The sequence below is a fragment of the Sebastes fasciatus genome, chromosome 1, assembly GCF_043250625.1.
Source record: "Sebastes fasciatus isolate fSebFas1 chromosome 1, fSebFas1.pri, whole genome shotgun sequence".
NCBI classification, from domain to species: Eukaryota; Metazoa; Chordata; class Actinopteri; order Perciformes; family Sebastidae; genus Sebastes; species Sebastes fasciatus.
The window spans coordinates 9,623,045-9,645,567 of record NC_133795.1 but is presented as its reverse complement, the minus strand read 5'-3'; the positions used below and the strand labels follow the sequence as shown (position 1 = coordinate 9,645,567).

The 22,523-nt window shown below is 39.4% G+C and overlaps 1 protein-coding gene across 1 annotated transcript in view; it reads right to left on the bottom strand.

Annotated features, from left to right (window-relative positions):
* Nucleotides 1–8,378: 8,378 nt before the first annotated feature.
* The window catches only part of adamts9 (ADAM metallopeptidase with thrombospondin type 1 motif, 9), a 64,554-nt gene continuing 50,409 nt past the window's right edge, over nucleotides 8,379–22,523 (bottom strand). Inside the window, exons 31-40 of the mRNA XM_074618037.1 lie at nucleotides 22,156–22,326; nucleotides 21,743–21,937; nucleotides 20,609–20,738; nucleotides 20,146–20,240; nucleotides 19,057–19,151; nucleotides 18,759–18,892; nucleotides 18,269–18,360; nucleotides 17,081–17,185; nucleotides 14,001–14,109; nucleotides 8,379–12,453 (exon numbers count right to left, since the gene is read on the bottom strand). Of these exons, the coding sequence (XP_074474138.1) occupies nucleotides 14,014–14,109; nucleotides 17,081–17,185; nucleotides 18,269–18,360; nucleotides 18,759–18,892; nucleotides 19,057–19,151; nucleotides 20,146–20,240; nucleotides 20,609–20,738; nucleotides 21,743–21,937; nucleotides 22,156–22,326 (1,113 nt within the window). The 3' untranslated portion in view covers nucleotides 8,379–12,453; nucleotides 14,001–14,013. The remainder of the gene's footprint in view (nucleotides 12,454–14,000; nucleotides 14,110–17,080; nucleotides 17,186–18,268; nucleotides 18,361–18,758; nucleotides 18,893–19,056; nucleotides 19,152–20,145; nucleotides 20,241–20,608; nucleotides 20,739–21,742; nucleotides 21,938–22,155; nucleotides 22,327–22,523) is intronic.

The following is a 22,523-nucleotide window of genomic DNA, read 5'->3' as shown; positions in this document are numbered from 1 at the left end:
TGATTTATTTTTTCAATCATAATTGCTCCTTTCTACCCACTGTAGCTTTAATGTATTTCTAAAATGCTTAAATGCTTCAAAACTATCATTGTTTGTTTGATGTTGTTCGATTCTCCATGTAACGTCCACACCTATGAGCCTAGATTTTACGACAGAAATAACATAGTGGTGGTAAAATGACTGAACATGGGATTGCATGTTTAGCCTTGAGTGATTCCTTCATTAATTAAGGTGATTTAGGACTTTTAACAGACTTTGGCACAAAGAGTACTGATATGTCTATCATGTCTTTTATGAGTTTGATATCTGCATTTTTATCTGCAATTCCAGAAGTCTGAAATGCATGACTAATTCATCTGACTTTCACACTGATGAGTCACAATGTAACATAATGCAACCTTGACTCAGGGACGTTCAGAGTATTCTTTCCTCCTGTTCCCACTCATATCTTAAAGACATTGCTGCCAAAACTCTCCCTACTCTCTCTCTGAACATCTCCTAATTTGTTCAGGACAGATTAATTCCTAACCTCTATAGAAACGTCTGCCATGTAACCCCTCAGGGCGTTTTTTCTTCCAGGCGATCTGACAGTGTTGACTCTCTCCAGCGAGCGCCTACTATTCATCACCAGAGAAAAGGCTTCAGCAGCAACAGCCTCAGTGTGAGAGAGCTCTGACTCAGAGGCACTCTCACACCGAGATGTGCTTAAACTATATTATCATTTCTAGACACATATTTTGCTCAAGGCTCTGCTCTATAGCCTTCCCATTATGCACCCCTGTCAGCCTCTCTAGGTATGCACAATACCGTGGGCTGGATGCTGTTAACAGTTGTGGATGGATTTCTTTCTATTGGACACCCGTGTTCTTTTTTTATTTATTTTTAAATGGAGTGACACTAAGATTGCATGAATGTTAGAGCTGAGACAACCAAGACCTCTGAGGCACTTTCCTACTTGAATGTTGGAGGGTGAAGTTTCTGAGTAACTAAAAGATTGTGAATTGGGCTGAGTGGCTCCTAATTATCATAAATCAAATCACGTTTATTTGTTACATACAAAAGAAACAATAAAACAGTACTTTTCAGAAAAATTAAACAGTGGATAGATATAAATGGTTTTTTTTAGTACCTTACACTTATTTGGCAAAGACTGAAGTGTTTTAGTCAATAATCAGAGTAAATTCAAGCTTGAAATTAAAACTTCTGTCTGAAATTCATTTTAGCATAATGACTGTAAACCCTGGACTACAGACAGACAGAAAGACAGACAGACAGACAGACAGACAGACAGGTGGCAATGCTAAGGTCTCAACACAGTGCCAACAATCTCAGCAAATGCTCCATTCAGTAGCTGTTCTGGAGCTTTTGATTGTATCATATAATTTTTAAACTTTGAACCTACAATAACAGATTTTTTTTATACAATTATTTTCCACTTTTTGTTTTTATTTTAATTTTTTATTTATTTTGTATTTATTGTTTTAATTATTTATTTATTTTTATTTTTGTTTATTTTTTTTATTTTATAAATTTCAATTAAGTTTTGTTTTAAATTATGTCCTCTTTTGTTTGTAATTTTCAATGCATATCTTTAAGATCAATACAAAAATTATCACAAAAATACATTTTTATGCCACTTGGGGGCAGCAGAACAAGCTGTAAGCACAACACTATTTTTTTTTTTATTTATATAAGTTTTTGTTTTAAATGATGTCCTTTTTTTGGTGAATAATTTCCAATGCATATCTTTAAAATCAATAAAATTTGACCACAAAAATGTTTTTTTTAGGCAACTTGGGGGCAGCAGAACAAGCTGTAAACATGTACAACATTGACATATTGAGGTACAGTATATTGACATATCACCTTATAAGTCAGCAAACAGTTGCCCATTTACACATCACGCAGACCGAGCAACATTATAATTCATTCGGGGTCGTGTTTGAGTCCATATAGAGAATATACATTCTCTCTCTGTTTAGCTCTGTTTTTAACTCCCGAGGAGAATCTGGCTATTTAGCTGCTAATGTTTCACTGAAAACTGTGGTCGAAAACGACACTGTGAGAGCGATGTGAGTGAACCAGTACAGTTGTGGGCTGGAAAAACCAAAACAATGAGCTGAAAGACACTATAAAGCTCCATAAAGCTGAGGGGGAACTGCAGAGTCAGGTGATAATTCTCTGCAGATTCGCCACTATGAGCGACCACTTTTACATGGAAGAAGTCATGTGATCCCTCATTGTTAACATGAACATAGTGATTAAAGCTGCTTTGAAACCAACATGGATCAGAAAAATGGAAATTTTAACATCTCCAATTCCATGATTATTAAGAAACTGTCTGCTGAGGAAGATCATGTGGTACGATTGAAAGCTCCAGAACAGTTTGGACCTTGTGGGGACATGATTATATCAGCTATTGTTTCTGAGGTCAAGAATTGACTTTCAATTTCAATTCATTGAATAATTTAGAGAGATAAACCACAGTAATAAAATGGGTCACCTGCATATCCATTGAATAATTAGATAACCTAAATACCACTTTATTTTTTTTGTGTAAATGACCAAAATAAACTGATACTAATGCATTGATGCGATTCTATTTATATGAATATTTTCTAATATACATATTTTTTTTATCTTTCATTGATACTTGTCATCATCTGAGAGGATGTATTAGTATTAAAGTGGTAGTAGAAGTATATCTGTCAATCCATCAAAAGCACAATAAAAGTGAGTCACTCTGTTCTCTTTTTCTCTCTCCTAAAGAGTTATTACATGCACGACATTCTGCTCTGCTCTTTCATTTTCTTTCCCCTTTATTTTTTTGGAGCGAGATAAACAGAGAGGCAGCGGCAGATGTTGCTGTGTCAAAACAAAATGCACTGAATTGAATTGAGACAGAGAAGCAGCGAGTTCTCAAGGACAGACGGAGGGTAACCCTGAGACGCTCAGTTGCACCGGTGCATAAAGGAAGACAACAAAACATCCTGGTCACACATCAGCAGTCTGGAGTCAAAATGATGACAGCGAGATAGAAAAAAGAGAGGAATGAACAGAAAATGCAGTCATTCTACATTCAGATAAACACATACCGAATCTGCCATCCACATTTGTGCGTGCATGTGGGCCTGAGGCTTATAGTTCAAAGCCATCCTAGATTACCGTGAGGAATGATGATGATAATGATGGTAGAGGGAGCTGACCCTGGGGACTCATGACTTTAAACCTCCCCTCATTAAGTCTTGAATTAAGAGCCTAAACTCTGTTGGCAGAATCAAAAACAGCTTGTGTTCTATTCCTAGCAGCAAAAGCTCCTTTTTTGGTTGCACAGTCAACAGGGTGCAGTGAGTGTCTTCGTAAAAGCTTGATCCTGGATTTCTGATGCATCGCATAATCTCAAATATCTTGCCAGTGAACTTTAGTCCTACAGAGGTCTGTCAGGGCGGATTTGGCTTCAATGAGCGGCTGCTTTTCAAGGTGGCGGACATTCAGGACGTTCACAAGTGTTGGGAATGTCCAGTACAGTGAGAAGCCTACAGCTGCTTAGCGCACTGGACTAATCCTTGTGGGAAGGACTGTGAGACTATACTGTTCTCATCAGAATATAGATATGGAAAAACACAGGGAAGCAGACTCAGCACAAATATTCATATTCACCACCTTTTTTCCCAACATATGAAAATGGTAACACTTCATTTTACAGGTCTGCAAATTTCATGGTAATTAGGTGATAATTAGCAAGAAACTTATTTGAAATTTCTTTGGAATTACTGCCAAATTACCCAAATATTTACTTCAACATTTAATTATTAAACATTATTTAATAATTATGTTCTGCTATTTCCCTTTAGCTGGTAATTTATTTAATACATCTCCAGGAAAAGAATACAAAGTGAATTGCTTTATTTCCATGTCTGCTTATAAATAAATAATAATTAGCAAATAACTTATTTGAATTTTCATTAAAAATCTCCCTGAATCATTACATTACCTATACCAGGTTACATTTGTGTAGATAATAAGTCACACAGTGGTGAGATTTGTGCCTGATCAGAAGTGTCTTCTATTAGTTTTGGTTTTCCACCTCTGATGAAGAGCAGCGCAGAGCCGCTTCTCAAGCCTAAGGGCCATATTTTAACGTTTATACGCTATCTTAGCATACAATTATGAATTAATGTTATTAATGAAGTAATTTTCGATAAATATTGGGGTAATTTGGCAGTAATTTCAAAAAAAATTCAAATACTTGCTAATTATCACCTAATTACGTTGAAATTTGCAGACCTGTAATATAATGTGTTACTGGGATCTGATATCCTCTGTCTCAGGTGGCTGATTGTTGTCAACATTGTTGTCAAATATTCCCTATTCACCCTCCCCACTCTATCTTTTTCACAGATATGCACCGCTACACACACTTCCTCACATACAGTATAACAAAATTTAGAGATGACAGCAACCTCTTGCACCTTTAAAAGCAGTCAGCAAAACTGGTTTCAGTGACCTTTCACTGCTGCATAACTCACCCTCTCCTTGTTCTTCAGTCAGCAGTAACAGTACCTCTGTTTTCTACCAGGGACACATATCAGTGTGCTTTCAGACCCCCACTGAGAGAGAGAGTGCATGGGTTAAAATGATGGCAGTGGTTGGGGCCATTTAGCTGCAGGAGGGCTGCAGATCACTGTAAAGGACCCAGAGGAGCAGAGGAAAAACTACAGGCCAGTGAAGAATACCAACAAGAACACTGAAGTGAAGCACCTTACCTGCACTGCTCCCACGAAAATAATAAATCTTCTGACTTCACTGCTGCTACAAGTGGATTCCACTGAGTGGATGTTAACAATAGACCTTTCACAGCATACATTTTGGCTTGTTATAGTAGGAAAAGCACATGTGTTACTAATAACACTAACGATGGCTCTGTTCCATTCAGGTGTTCCAGTGAGAGTGACAGTGAGCCAGCATGTATATGATACCAAAAACGAAATCAAAGCAGCTAAATGGAATTCAGCCATCGTTAATTTCATCATCTACACCTGTGCTTTCCCTACTGTGACAAGTCAATATGTCTTCTGTGAAAAAGGCCTATAGGCTACATACCTATACATGTGTTCAAATATTTCAAAATCGAAAATGAGTGTCTGTATACGAAGGAAAACAATGTACTCACTACTGAATACTCAATGCATTCCATTAAAAATAATCTCATAATTATGATTTATTATCTTAAAATAACAATAATAAAATGAATAATAAAATAATAATAATAATAATAATAATAATAATAATAATAATAATAATAAAATATCTCCTAATTGTGAGAAAAACTTTTTTTTTCTTTGGTGAATGCAATAAAGATTAAAAAATCAAGTGAAATGAATTCACTAATGTATTTGAATTGATGTGGTCTGAATCTTTGGAAGGCTCAATAGTCAGTTTCAAATGAATGGAATTGAGAACTCATATTGAGAATATGAGAACTCTGTAAAGTAGTAATTAAATCAAATCTTTATGGCCATCATTTGCTTCCATACCCATGCACTGTGTAAATAAATGCACAGATTAAATGTGCTAAATGCCGAGCATTTCTATTGCCTCTCAATGGCTCTCAACATGGCGACCGCGGCTAAAGTGCTGACAAAGCTAACAGAGTTAACCTGAGAGGGAACTGGAAGCCGGGTGCTACGTTTCCGCGGCGACGCTGTCAGTCAGGACGGCGTTATCAGTTGTAACCGCCATATGAGAGCAGTACAAAGCGGCGGTCATGAGCTATCCAGTGGGGCACGCTCACATGCACTAACATGAACTAAAAGCATGCACAGCCTGCATGGCAATGTCAACAAAGCACAGAAAAGCTCTGATTAGACAATAGTTGTTTGATGCTATATTAATGGTTTGGATATTGCATAGAGCACCTTTTGATAAATAAATCTCAATCATACATGCACAGATAGACAAAATGATTCATGCAAATTCAGATTATGTTTTTTAAAAACTTGAGTGAGGACGTTTACCTCTGACAGGTCATTGTTATGTTTCTGCTTTGAATCACCTGTCCAGCCTGCATGCATGTACTAATGCCTAGTGTCAAACAGAACACGCCCCTGTGAGGTCACCATGGAGACGGAAACCCCGGACAACCCACACAAACTCACATTATATGGATGTCAAATACACATTAAGGGTGCATCTAACTCTATTTGACATGCGCCATCAACCAAAACAAACCCTTGCCTTTCCTGCTTGTCTATCACTGATTATAAGGTGTTTATAATTCAAATTATATCAGACATAACTCACCCGCATCAATATCTGTACAACAGATCAGATGTGTCAGATTCTTTCCCAGTGACCGTGACATATTATCTCCTGTAATGGAAAACATGAATTTATCTTCCAAACTATATGGTTCACCTGAGTTCCTCTGCACGGAGTAAGTATGGCTGCCACTTTCTGTTTTGATCAGATAAGCTGCTGAAAAACTGGTGTGATAAAGTCTCACAGCTAGAAGCTACTTGTCTTTGTAATGCTAAAACCTACATTCAGCACGCTTGGAGGAACTCATAACTTTCAACAGTGATGCAACTACCTGTGAGCACTGAGGCAGAGCTCTTTGGATTATATTTGGCAACATCTGGAAGAAGATGTCCCTGTAAGTCTGTCATTTCTTCTTCAGGAATATCTGATGTAATACAAACCTGCTGACACGCTGCTGTCATCGAGCTACTCTGTAGATGTTTGAGCAAGAAAGAGAAAAGGGAAACGCAGAGACTTCTTCTACAAACTGACCCCTGGGATGTTTGAAAATCGACTTCTGATTCACGTTAAGTTTAGACAAGCCCTCTGGAGCTGTTGAAAGCTCCTGCCTCCCCAACCCTCCTTCCCTCTCTTTCCTTTTCACACTCGTACTTATCTCCTGTATAAACAGAAACTCACTCAACGTGTTGACACACATTTGAGGGATCAATCCCCAAATGATGTCGGCTCCTATTTCTCTGAGATTACCAAAACAACATGAAATATAGATCATGTCAGCTTGCATGTAAGCTTACATGCATATTCACTCTGCCCTGCAGTCAAGAAGCATTTTATTCCCCACTTGAAATTACTATGAATTTACATAAAGGATGCAAGAGTCAGCTGCATACACTCACGTCAACATTTTACAGCTAAATTTACACCTAAAGTGACTTTTGTTGAACATTTGCCACTGTGCTTACTATTGACAATTATGGGTAATGGTTAATACTAAAACGTAGTATAACAGTAGCACAAGAAGAGAAGAATACCAAAGTCAGTGAGCCGATCTCGGAACAAATCAGCTATCAGTCTGACAACGATTTAGCGTCTGGGGGCAACGGCAAATATTTCAGGGGTTCCAGTGTAGCCAGCGAGTATCCGAATAATGGATAAAGGATATTCGCTTCCGTGTGTCGTCATTTCAGTCCGATCAGCAACTTAAGACACGAGAATGGAGTTGGAGTTGAGAGACGACGTCTACGACAACATCTCGACAAATTTGTATAAACAGAATTTTTTTTAAAAAGCAAATAAAAAGCAAAGTCGATGTACGTGTACACACAAGCAGGATTTTGTGACATCACAACTAGTTTGGAGGGTTATCATGTTCCAATGTGCAACTTACAAGTGTGCATATGAGGATGGACTTTTTAGCAAAGTAGGAGACATCTTTTGTCCAACAGTTAAACTTCTGCAACAAACAGTAGTTGGATATTCAGAGTTTTTCAATGAGGTAGAAAGAGTAGATAGTTATTTTCAGAATTTTTAACGAGGTAATTGAACCTCTTAGTTGAACAACCATATCAGACACATATTATTATTCAAAGCTGAGTATTTTTTCAGTGTCTGAAGAGGATCTTTACAGTACCAAAGATTTGTATCTGCCTTTGATAAAGGTCATGCCTCGTTTGCTTTTTTGTCTCCTGAAATTTACTCAGCAGTGAATTATTTAGGAAGACCAGTTTTGACATCTGGTAGATGGCCTGATAATTCACTGTTAAGCATACAGACAGAAACTAGATTAGATCTATAAAACACATCCATCAGGTCACAAGCCAGACTGTTATCATGGAAGACGGTGTGTAATCATAATTAAGCAGAAGCACTATGGAGCGAGAATTTTATGATTTTTACAGCCAGTGTTGTATAGTTGGATGATACATCAAGGATGAAGTGGAGTAAAAATTAGATATTAGTGCGAGAAGCAGACAGGCAAGCGTGGCATGTACCAGGCATTTTATTTCCTGCTTATCTGATCTCATACATAAATCATGCTTTCCACATGGCAGCACCAAACCCTGCTTATACAGTCAATGCAGAGATTACATAAATAAATGTATTCACAAAACAGGAAATATGTTGCCAGACGGTTCATTTTATGGCAATACTGAATGGTAATTCATAGTCATTTATGTACATTCACATAGAAAAAAAGGTAAAATAAATATTTGCATATAAAATAAAGCATATATAATTAACACTTTGCTTTGTTAAAATTCAATAATACTTTTTCAGTTACCCGATAAACATGTGGCAAATGTGTAAAACACTGAAATATCATAATAATCCCTTCATTTATGGCACCTGAGAAGTCTGTTGACTGAACTAAATTCTGACATTCACAAAAGAGAAGTGCATTTATCAGTTGCAACTGTCAGTAAGACACAAAATGTTTACTTCCCCGTGTCTTTAGAGATCATTTCATACTTGTATAGAGGCAGATTGAGACTGTAAAATTCCCTTTTTGGCTGAAGTATGCATATGATCACGTACAGAAAGGCACTGAAATAGCACCATATACAGGAAAGCTTATAAAAGCTAATATGGCTTCTTAATCAGTTGTACATAAAGTATGCACCCTGCATATCTATACACACAGTTAAGGCTTAAAGGTGCTAAATACGGAATTCAGAGCATTTCTATTGCCTCCACACGGCTCTCAACATGGCGACGACTGAGTTACCGGTGCTAACATAGACTGTCTATAAAGATGGACGACATGACAGCTCCCCAAAAGTGAAGCCAAATCATCTTGATCGCCCCCTGGTGGCTGGCTGCAGTATAGGTAATAAGTCCCGCCCCTTCCATGTTAGAGGATGGGACAGGGGCCAAACTAAAAAGTCAAATACACATCAAATATTTTGTTCCCAAAGATAGTTTCTGTCATTTTAGGAAGTTCTTATCATGCTGATGTGTGTTCAAGTGTTCACTTTTCCAATAAGTTTGGTTTTAATTCGTTATTTGATGCTATAAAAAGGAAGTAAGACGTCATGATTGACAGCTGTGAGTCTATCTTGCTGACAAGCTGCGCCCGTGCTCGGCTCGCGATTGGTCCGAGCGGGTGACCTCGATACTGCGGCTCCACTGCCCGATCACTACTGCTCAGACTCTGGTTCCAAATGACGCCAAATCTTCCATCTATATATACAGTTTGTGGGTGCTAACAGCGCTAACAGTGCTGGCAGAGCTAACAGTGTTTACCTGAGGGGGAATCGGAGGGTGGGTGCTACGCTGCTGTCAGTTGGGACGGTATTATCAGTTGTAACCGCCATAAAAGCAAAGTGCAGAGCAGCGGCCGTGAGCTAGCCAGTGGGGCATGCTCACGTTCACTAACATGCACTAAAAGAATGGCGCAGCTATGTCAACAAAGCACGAAGAAGCTCGGATTACAACACACGTAGAGGGAGAGTGACTTCATTCTCTGCTCAGGTAGACATTACTCCTGCTATATTAATGCTCTGGATCCCATATAGAGAACCTTCAAAGAACGTAAAAAAGAATTTGTTCTCGACTGGCTGAACTGTCTTTCAATGTTTCTACAAAAAAATAAAATCTGCTCATAAAACTGCATTAACCTGGTTAAAGAGATACAAAAACACACACAACAAGTACCCTGATATTATCACAAAAACAACATGTCAGAATGCTCCAAACAGGAGCATATCGGTATGTACAGTTTAGATAGATAGACTCCTAACAAAACAAAGATGGAGAGAAGAATGTGAGGTACAGAAGGCAACGGTTTACAGGCAGCATCTGGACAGAAATCACGCTGCGGGGCCGGCGGGCTCAGCAGTCTGAGAGGTGTCTCCAGGGCCGGACCAGTGCATTATATCTCCAGGGTATCTACTGGTTTTCTATTGGCCTGAGGTGAAGTCTTTCTTTCAAGTTACTCCAGATAAGATAACCTGTCTGCTCTGTGAAAGCTAAAGGCTAATGGCTCTCCCTGGTCACTGCACACTACCTGAGAGATACGCAACAACATAGAGGAATGTGGTTCTCTCTGATGTCTGGCAACATAATCTCTATCGTGACCTACAACCGTCTTCTTAAGATCCAGTAATGTGCTCCAGTGTAATGTCTCACTTCCTATAGGTCTGTCTGGCCTGTACATCCCATCTCCACACCAACTCTTTCTCGACATGCACACACTTCATTCTAGGAACATATGTTATTATTATTATTATACCCTTCAACTGCCTCACAGTTGCTTTCCCATACCTGCTATCCTCCTACCGCAAGCAGCTGTGATTGTTTATTTTAAACTAAGCCACCAGCACGAATGGATTACAGCTGCAACGATTAATCGATTAATTGTTAACTATTATATTAATCGCCAACTATTTTGATAATAAATTAATCGGTTTGAGTAATTTTTAAGAAAAAAAAAAGTCCTCCTCTATGACAGTAAACTGAATATCTTTGAGTTGGGGACAAAACAAGACATTTAAGGACGTCATCTTGGGCTTTGGAAAATACTGATCAACTTTTCTCGCCATTTTCTGACATTTTATAGACCAAACAACTAATCGAGAAATCGAGAAAATGATCGACAGATTAATCAACAATGAAAATGATTGTTAGTTGCAGCCCTTGAATTTCTTTCAATCTAAACATATTTAGAATGATACTACTGTATGGAGTACTAGAATGCACACTATGTCATTCACTGGCAGAAAACTGTTCTGTTGCACCTCATCACACTAAATGAAATGAGACTGAATTGACTTCATCCCCAGAGTGCCTTTTTCACATTCAGTAAAACTACTTCAGTATCAATACAAGTGTATTTTCCAAAGGCATGTGTGGTTGTCATGGCAGCCATACCTGACTTATTCCTGCAGTGTGTTATTTTTTTATTTCACTTTCCTCTCTTACACAACTGCAGTTAACAGCTGGAGAGATGCAGGTGGGGCAGCCTGACCACAATCCAGTTGGTTTATAATAAATTTAATATGATTGGATACAAATATGACACCTCAAAAGTACCGAGAGGAGAAGTGTGCCTTTCGCCTGCTACACCCACTATTGATTTGGTCGATCACCAAAAGAAGGTATAAAACAGCACGACAGCGACCTATTTTAAATCAAAACAAGATGTTTTGATTTAAAGCTAAAGAAAGCTGCCTAAAGCTAAAGAAGTTGTAGTTTTATTGCCTAAACCTTCCACTTTTTTTTGCCTAAACCTAAAGAAGTTGTAGTTTTGTTGCCTAAACTTAAGAAGTCTTTTCATTTGTGTTCAAAACTTAACTTTTCATTCAGTTTTACAACGTGTTAGAACGTGTTACTTTTAAGTTTCACTTTCACTTTTACAACGTAGTAGGCGTAGTAGGCATAGTAGGCCCCTAATGACCCACATATATGGTGCTTATAGAGGACCAATAATGCCGGTGTGGAAATACTGTAAATACTTTTCATGCCTGGAAACAGTGGAATCGGGTTGGCGAGGCACTGAATGTTGTAGACTGATACAGACTACAGCAGCTCAGTAGGAAGTAGCCGGACGAAATTACAGCAAACAGTTGCCCACAACTTAGAACTGGAAGGATCGCTGGACTCACTGGTAACATCTGACTGGGAAATTCACTAAACTCACACTTCACTAAACCAAGAAAGTCCTCTAAAGGAGCCGCTCAATGGCACACAGTATACAACAGGACTATGGTTACACTGGGCACCTGTGCAGGTGTCCGCTAATGTTGCCTGAAGTCATAAAGGCCCACTGATTGGAGACACCTCACTGAATATGAACAGGTCCGGTCACCATCACAACAATAACAATCAATGGAATAAACACAACTTAATGAATGGGTCTAAAAAGGAACATTTGGCTGTAACACATGCAGTGTGGAGCAATGACAGTATTCACTATCCACATTGGAAGGCACATTCTGGCAAAAATCTGATAAATGGCAACAGTTCAATTATATTACAATACAAAAATAAATGGAGAGAGTACAATAAATAAGACATTTCTATCCTGCTATGTACAGTACTTACACCAGATTCATTTACACTATACACACATGGTAGTAAAAGAGGTCAGGAGCGGTTTTGAGCTCTGAACTGGCTGCTTTAGCACCAAAGAGGAGGGACATCTGGACACAATGAGCACCTGAAGAGGACTGCAGAGATGAATGGAACTAGATGCTGATAAAAAGACATTAACTCTCAGTCAGTTACTCATTAAAAACTCAAGGAAAGATGTGTATTCAATGAACACAAATGCATTTCTACAATAGTTTTATATTTTGGTAATATGCAATATTTGATATTCAGTTCAAGGCTTTCTCCGGAGTTAAACACCCAATCAGTCAGTTAATTATTTATCTATTTATGTATTTATTTTTAAATTTATTATTAATTTTTGCATTTATTTTTATTATCCATTTTTAAATGCATGTATTTATTTATGTGTTTAACCATTTATTTATGTGTTTTACCATTATTGATTTATTTATTTATGCGTGATTTGCCCTTGGCATTTCACCACTTATTTATTTATTTCCCCTAACTTATTTATCTCTGTATTCTTTTCTTTATACATTTATTCATACAGTTGTTTTTACATTTCTTCTTGCATTTCTGCTTTATTATGCAAATGAGGGAGCTTTGCTTTCATGTTGTGTCATGCTTTTAGTCTTAGCAATCAAACTCAGAAAGGGAATTCAGTTGACCGCTTTCTCTGGAGTCTAAACACACAATCAGTCCTTTTTAACCATATACTGTATGTTAAAGGTGTATTCACATACATAACTCAAGGTGAGACACCCCAAGCAAAAATATCATGTTTCATGCACTGATCAATTTTGAGATTTTGGGCTATCTTGCTTCCATAACATGTTTTCTTTCAGACTAGTGGAAAGAAAACATCATTTGTGTCTGTTTCTCAAAAATATTTTTTTCTCACTCTGAGTCAGACATTTACCACTTCAGTAGTACTTACATGCACCAAACTTTCCAGCTTCATTCCTATCTATATTCTGAAGGTTTTCGCAGAGGGGTTTGTTCATATATCATTCATAGCCTGATTTATAGAACATTTTATTCCTAAAAACATGGTGAAAATTGATTTTTTTTTTGGGCTGTTGACAGTATTTTCAGATTTATGGAATGTTAAAAAGAGATATCCAAAATCCCCTCTGTATAAACCCTTTAACTCTAATATGTCAACAAAATGAAACAAGAATTTTGAACCTGGCTTTATCCAATGTTCAGATTTCTGTTCCGGAAATGTATGTAAATTAGCACATATTTAATAAGATGATGCGTCATTTGCATATTTAAACATTATATTTCAGAAAACTTGCAATACAAAAAATAATAGTCTTAGTATAAGTAAACAACTTGGGAATTTCTATGGTGATATCTATTAGTTAATTTGTTTTACCCTATTCACCTGTAGTGTCTCAACTTAAGTGTTTGATGAAAAATTACAATTTCTTTAAGACTGAAAATATAAGCCTGGTTGATTCCTCTGTATACAAGCAATACTGGTGTAGATCATCCCCTATGAGCATTAATACAAACATTAAATTCATAAATAGTAAGTTTGTTGAGTTGGGGTGTTACAACACGTTCCAGTTGTATTTTTAATTTTGGTGGTGAGGCTAAAATCTCGTCTATATTTGGATTACAGTTTATACCTCTTATAATTGAAAACCATTGTTGTCATGTATATTTAGAAAGCATCCCACCTGTTTGATGGTCTCAGATCTGCTCCACTGTTACAGGCAGACTGGAGCCAGAGGACGGAGTACATTTACCACAGTAGCCTCCACACATTCCTGACACTCTGCTGCCATCCTGTGGACACAAGAGGAATAACATCAGTTATGTGTGATTCTGCTGCTGTTGTTTAAGTATACATTAGTAAGCTTTGTCATATAGATGCTGAATATGAGGAAAAACATATGCAAAATATGAATACAAGATGAACTGTCTCTCTGTCTTTCTGTCCTGTGTTAAAGAAACGTTTCGTTGAAACATTTTCCGCTGATACTGATCTGAACCGTCAGTGTAAAACAGATGTTAGTTTGAGGGATCTGTTCAGAAAAACTAGAATTACCGCCTCGCGGTTGTGTGCCTCCGCCAAAATGTCATCACTTCATCATTTCATCCCATTAGACATTTGTTTGAAATTGTCATAATTAGCATAAGAATTCTTGAGTTATGGCCACAGTGACATTGATCTTTGACCACTAATCAGTTCATCCTTGAGTCCAAGTGTTTCTGCCAAATTTGAAGAAATTCCCTCCAGGCATTCCTGAGATATCAAATTCACGAGAATGGGACGGACAGACGGACAACCCGAGAACATATGGTGCATTCCAATACCCATACTACCAGACTATTTAGTATGCCAGAAATAAAGACTTAGAATGTCTCAATACATAGTATGTCAAATTCAGTATGCCAAAAATAACAGGATGTCCTACTGCATCCTGTTGCATTTTGTAGTATGCAAGCCAGCATGCTTTTCTGGCTAGTCTGACCCGCAATCCCCTGGGCAGCGGAAGATACGTCACATTGACTGAGCCGCCGAGAGAGCACACACATATGACAGCTCAGCTCAAATGACGCTGCCGGATATGTGAGCAAGAGGGTCAAAGTTCAAGGCGCAATGTCATGACAAAGTAGTATGTCCCATTTGTATGCATACTACAGTATATGTGACAGTACGTACTTTGTGAGGGCAGCTGTACTACATACTAAAAGTAAAAAGTATGCGATTTGGAACGTAGCGCTAATGTCTCTTTCATCCCTACTGTGCAGAGTTGTTTTGGTGGCTCTAATATTAGCTTTTCCCTTTCAAAAGGCACACAAAGACTGAGGCCCACCAGGCAGGTTGTCACCATGAATGAATTGGTTAATGACATGCAGCAGATAATGGACAGTTTTGTCCAAAACATCTAGAAACAAAAAGGAAATTGCACCAGACGAGAACGCCAAAAGCACGATCCCACGACATGAAAGCCACAGCGTGCAGTGAGTGGTTTGTCTGATCTCCTCTGGAGTGCTCTCCCCGTCCCCACCGTCACAACCTGGCTTTATTTAAACTGCCTGGAGTGCCCACAGCGGGCCGGCTGGCTGTGGATATCAGACTGTGAACACTTCTTGGCATCACAACCGCCTCCTGTTTTCACCTCACCAACATGCACTCTCTCTCCAGCTCGAGCTCCATTTCAAAAGAGGAAGAGGTGTGGTGGCACTAGAGAGAGCAGCTGCCCAATAAGTGTCCTTTCTCAGCGAGTTTATGGGGAGAAGTGGAGTCGGGAATACAGAACCCACTTGGGACTGTGCCCACTTAGAGCTCTGACGCCAAGAGGACATGCAGAGAGGAGAAAAAGTGGAGGGAGGGAGGGAGGGAGTATGAGAGGTAACAGAACAGAATAAATACAGAGATTTACAGATGGGTAGAACAATGTAGGTTCTAAAAGAGTTGCCAGAGGACACTGAACAATAACGAAAGATATATATATAGTTTATAGTATAGTATATATTATAGGTGCCCAGGTGCCTAGGACCTCACCAAATATATATAGCGGTATGTCATCATGAATGAAAGAGGGATTATAATGAGTTATTCCTGAAGGGTGTACTCAAAATCTTTAAAGGTGCAACGTGATCTGGCCATTATTTTAATTAAAAACATAAATGATTAAGTAAAGAATGTGAAGGAGTAACAGTTTTGACATTAATGTATTGTACTTCAGAGATATCTACTGCCAGTCAGAAAGGTCATGCCCATCCTGTCTTGTAATATCACTTTAGTTCCTCGAGAGGCGACAGTGAGTCTGCCGCCAATCTGCCTGTTGAAGGAGGCTGGGACACGGGCGGACACAGGTCTTGCAGGGTATGGGGTATAACACATGCGCAGTGTAACTGGAGCTGCGATCGTGCGTTACGATTGGCTTAATTTCGGCGAGTGCAAACCAGATTTTACTGTGCATGTGTTGTACCCCGAAGATATGATGCGCTGATGACGCGTCAACCAGCCTCTTTCAATAGGCCTTGGTCTGCCCTCAGTCCAGAGGAGGAAGAAGTAGAGCTACACTGAGGGGCTTGTCAATATGACTTCCACGGTCTGTGTGCGGTTTTGATAGTTAGTTTATTAGATTAAATCCAAAAGGTCAGAAACGAGAAAAATGACTAATACCCTCGCCTCTTCCTCCCCGCCACCGGGAGGCTGCTTAGCTGCGAGTAGAGTGTGCGGCAGCTCCACAAGACGGACCCCCCCAGTTAGCAATTAGCTCGAATTCAGCACCCAGGATTCTGATAGCGGGGGACTGCCGGATTAGCAAACTTTCTGTTATCGCCATTTCACAGGTCGGAGCCAGTGCTCCACCAGTCCGCTGTGACTCCCAGCACTGGGGTGCTCGTCTCCCAGAGCTGCCGAGTGCCGCCCGTGGTGGGGTGGTCTCCTGGACGCGGGGATGATGAGACCAGGATGTGGGTCTTTTTCTCGTTTCTGCCACTTTGGATTTAGTCCAATAAACTATCAAAGCGTACACAGCCCCTGTTAGTGGCACAGCAAATACACAGATTTTGACCGTCTCTCAGAGTTTCAGCAGTTTTTGCGTAAAAAAACTTTTAAAAAACTGATGACTGTAAATTTAGGACCCAGTTGTAGAGGTGAAATGTTGCCCCCTCTTTCTGTGGAGCAGGTGGCTAGACATTACACACTGCACCTTTAAGACTGCTCAGTTGACGTTTGCTGTAATTTTGTGAGTTTTCCCAGAATGTGACATCTACATCTGTGACATGTTGCCAATACCTGTGATTTCCGTATATCAGCCTCTGCGTAGTTGCCCTGGGAAATCCACGAGGAGTCTTCAGCCACCTTAAAACCTGTTCCTGAGAGGTTGACCCTGAACCGCCCCTGGAATAATAGAGAATATATAAATAAGATATCCCATATTAGAAATGTATCAAAGAAATGTCAAAGAATACATGAGGCCGGCTTAGGTGCTAGATGTTTCAAGAATACATATTCTTTTTATCAATTAAGGACAATTGAGAGTCAAGCAAATAACATATTCCAAAACTAGAGTGATGAACTGGTTGTAAAAGGATGGACACTGACATAGCAGGAGAAGCACAGGTGTAAATAATAACACTTTTTTTTATCTCCTTCTGATTTGCATAAAGGTATACATGCTTTTATTTTCTCTCGCCTGGACTACTGTAATGCACTTTATGTTGGTATCAACCAGAACTCCCTTCACCGACTCTAACTGGTGCAGAGCGCCCAAATTTAAACAGGCATTAAGAGATACGTACACAATAATCCCGTACTAGCCAATTTACACTGGCTGCCTGTTATGTACCGTATCGATTTTACAATTCTACTGATTACTTTTGAAGCTTTAATTGAGCTTGGGCTTGTGACCAAAGGTGAGCGGGCCTTTGCTATTAGAGCCCCCAGACAGTCGAACGCTCTGCCTATTGAAATCAGACACGCCACATCATTCGCATCTTTTAAATCCCTTCTTAAAACTCTCTTTTATAAGAAAGCATTTATGAATATTTAATATGTTGCTGGATTTTATCACCCCTCCCTGGCCATTTAATTTACTGTATGTGTTTTACTGTATTTTATCCTTTGGGGTATGTTTGTTTTTATGATCCCTCTGTTGTTTGTATTATACTCTACTGTTGTTGCTGTTTCTGGTATTTCTCTGGTCTTTTATTTATTTTTCCTGGAAAGCACTTTGTAACTTTGATTAGAAAAGTGCTATACAAATAAAGTTTATTATTATTAACATGAATAACAACTGCATACCATTCTGGCTAAATGGAAAGACTTACTAGGACACTTAAAATAACTGAGCCATCATTACATCATTACTGTTATTAGTTACACTTGTGCTTTTCCTGCTATGACAACTCTACAATCTGCTGTGAAAAATTGGTAATGTCAACTTTCTCCTGTCATCTAGTTAACAGCTGTTGTTGTTCTCACCTGTGGACAACTTGCGGCGCTGAAACAGTCTCCAGCTGTAGCGAATGGAACTCTCTTCCCTTCACGGGTGACAGCAAACCGCCAATCTGTCGCTGAGCAACAACAAAAACAGACAAGCTGATGAAGTATGATGTGAATGTTCTTGGAAAGTTGTATCTTGTAAGTTTGTTGCTCCAGGATGAACTCAGATGAACTTTTATAATGATAGCTTACATCCGCCATAATGACTTGTGTTATTTAGCTGGTCTAAATGGAGCCTTAGTTTTAGGGTCAACCTAATGGTAAATATCAGTATAATTTCATCTACTTAGAGCAGTTCCATTTAGTCCCCTCAAGCCTTGTAATTGTGACATCTTGAGCCCATTAACCCTCATCAGCACGGACATAATTAAATGGCAAAGGAAGTTCTTATTTGAGAGTAATGTAGAGTTAACACTGGCACAGGATGCTGTTGTATGTATGTGTGTGTTTGTGAGTGTGAGCCACTCACTGATGATGCTCATCTTGCTGAGGTCCAGGCGGACTTTGGAGAAGGTGGTGATGCCGGCGGCGGTGTAGTCTCTCCGACAGTCACAATCCTCTCTTCTGGAGTCGTTTTCTGGACACTGGGTGGGGTCATTGAGTCTGGGAAACACACACACACACACACACACAAACATAAAATACCTGAGCTCAACTTTACACTTCCATGGTATTTCTTCATTTACAGAGAATAAAAAGGTGCCAGGAGTCAGCTGGATTTTGTGATGAAACAGGCGATTCTCATTGTTGTCCTGTTGGCTGTTTACCTGAAGCCAAAGATCTCTGAAAAATTCTCCCCTTCTCCTGTCGTCAAGGTGATGTACTCCTGTGGAGTCTCTGTCTGCATTCCTGCACAGTAGACCTGAGGAGGAGGAGGAGGAGGAGGAGGATGAGGAGGAGGAGGAGGAGAAGGAGGAGGAGGAGGAGGAGGAGGAGGAGGAGGAGGAGGAGGTGGAGGTGGAGGAAGAGAGATGGTATCCAGAAAGAAGAGGAGTAGGGAACAAAGGGGTAGAGAAAAAAAGTTTGGAGGAGAGGAAAAGGAGTAGGACAGAAGATGTCACGATGGCAGTTACAAGCCTCATCAAATACAGAAGCACAACGCAGACAATTTCTACAGATGACCTGAGCTGGCCGGGTCTTCAAAGTCATTTTAAAGGCAGTCAAAGAATTTCCTCTGACTGACGGCGTGTTATGAAATATGCTGCTTCCTTTTGCTACCTTGTACACTAAAAGCTGCAGCGCTTAACGTACACAAAAACACAAGCTGCATGTAGAAGAGATGTCACAACACATCAGCAAAATGTCCCATCAGTGTTTAAGTCACCTGAAATGTCAATAGAGAAGTCATGAAGACTTACTTTTCAATTGTGCCCTCATAAATAAAATCTGTTATGGCTTCATAAACTGTGCTTTGTGCATTTGTCGGTCAAAAAGATAATATATGATTGATTTGATTTATTTAATCCTTTATTTTAGTGTCATGCTTCAGATGAAGCCCAGCAAATGTGAGCTTATAAGACACTTTTCCTTTTCAAGTTTCATAAACAATGATCAAATATACAGAAGATACAACAAAAAGACAAACAAGATATCCATAATATAACATAAGTATATACAGTATATATGTGTGTACACACACTTATCATGTCAAGGGGGCCAGACAGATAAACAAAACAAAACATATCTTGCTATGAAATATAATTTGTAGTCCTAAATACCTCAAACTTAAATAACCACTCCAACTTCTGTCCATTGTATACCCAAAACAGCTCAGGTTTTTGCTTTTGCATTTCATCAAACAAGGACATTTTCAAATTATCATATAATGTACAATAAATACATACATATCATCTTACCTTGAGTGCTTTTCCTTGAATATTGAGGAAGTGTTCGCTGTCTGGGACGGGGCCGTTGGTGCTCTGGACGTCTTGACAGCTAGAAGGTAAATGGCCTTGGAGACACAGAAGAAGTAGAAATAAGCAGGTATACAGTCGTGTCTTGTGCAAAGATTCAACACAGGGAATCAGGCTTTATGCACACAGATGTGCATGCATGCAAACACAAATTTCAGGAGTTAAGTCAAGTGTGGCAAATCGCAGCATCGAATAAAGAAAAGGAAAAATCTCTCACTGTTTGATGTCTCGTCCTACCGTAGGGGAGTAAATACACTGAATCTTTGATGTTTGCCTTGGATAATAAATATTTCGCTAAAGGCCAAATCTCTGAGATGGCCGGATCAGGTCAAGCCATACCTAATACTGGAATCTGCGATGCATTGAGTTGGCCTGTACTTAACCCCGGTAGCCTCGCAGTACTCACAGCTTGGATTTCTGCAGACTATTGTGGCCTCCGGCACGGCATCCTGAGAACACCTGTTGCTTCCTTCATCGTCTGCTGACACACACTGCACCGTCCGCTCCATCACCCCATCACCACAGCTCGCTGAACACTGGAGGGGAGGAAGAGAACCATGACAGTGTGGAAATAAAACTTGTGGATGACAGTCATGTCAGCAGTTTTCTTTTTTATCTTCAAAGTGGCCCCATTCAAAAACATTTATGTGCATGTGTATTTTTGTTATTCTATAAGCCATAGAAGCCAAAGGTACTAATGTCAGGCAAAAGTCATTTATGTGAAAGAAAACTATTGAAAATGATTGTGCATCAATATAGAGCTGCAACAATTAATCAATTTGTCAACTATTAAATTAATCATCAACTATTTTGATAATCTATTAATTGGTTTGAGTCAATTTTTGAGAAAAAAGTCAAAATTCTCCTCTACGACAGTAAACTGAATATCTTTAAGTTGTGGAAAAAACGGTTGCAGATGGATGGATGGATGGATGGATGGATGGACAAAACAAGACATTTGAGGACGTCATCTTGGGCTTTGGGAAACACTGATCGATATTTTACACCATTTTCTGACATTTTATAGACCAAACAACTAATCGATTAATCAAGAAAATAATCAACAGATTAAAACCATCTTGAAATAATCATTAGTTGCAGCCCTACATAAATGGAAATGAAGATTTCCAGAAAATCTGCAAAAGAAAATGCAAATTAATGCACATTTCCATCCACTACTGTTATTTGAATATTAGGAGTGGACTGCAAAAATTTAAATTTGGACAACTATTACAAATAGTTACAATTAGTCGCAAATAAAAAAATTACTGAGGTAATAAATAAAGTGAGAAGTAGGCTCATTTTCTCATAGACTTCTATACAATCAGACTTCTTTTTGCAACCAGAGGAGTCGCCCCCTGCTGGCTGTTAGAAAGAATGCAAGTTTAAGGCCCATTGGCTTCACTTTTCACGAACCTTGGAGTTGCCCACCGGTCTCATGGTTATATTTTAGGAAACTAAGACTAAAAACATGCATGTTCCACCTTGACAGCACACTGATAAATGACTGGACTACATTTAGAACCATGGAGTCGCTCACCGGTCCCCAGATCCCAGCCCTCCACTCCAGCTGCGATGGGCACGGGTCCAAGTTACAAGGCATGTAGCTCTCAGGGGGGGTCCCGGGGCAGTTAGACAAAGACTGATGGCCGTACTCATAGTTGTCATTCTCCACATGCACCTCGCTGCAGGAGATCAGACGCTGGCGGTAGCCCTGACCACAGCTGGCTGAGCACTGGAGAAGAGAATAAATCACCGGCATGAAATAACAACAGGATTCCACACAGGAGGAAACATGGGTGATTTCTGTCATGTCCGCATCACACGTGATTCACATGAATGGTCTTTTTTGAAGAGTGAATTATCGCCTGTTCAAACAAATTGACATTTTACAATTAAGATCTTACGTCGGACGACATCATTTAAATGGCACAGAGATTTTTTGGCTCTCACCTCAGTCCACTCTCCTGTGATCCAGATCAATTCACAGGCGTGGGTGTTACAGCTCTCTATGTCTGGAGGTCTGATCTGGTTCACACAGTACATCTCATGGACCTCCTGCCGTTTGTGGTCCACACACTGCAGGGCTCGTCGTCGATGGCCCGCTCCACACGACTTACTACACTGTGGTGGAGACAAGACAGACACGGGCCTTTTACAAAGATCATGTATGAGTGGTATTAAGAGAAGCATTATGACAATTTAATGAATTAAAGTGGACCTAATTATGTATGCACATCTGTCCAGCTGCAAACAGGAAGCTGCAGGTGCAACTATGAGGTTTTTAAAGTCAGGATTCTCAATATTCATCATGTAAAGGT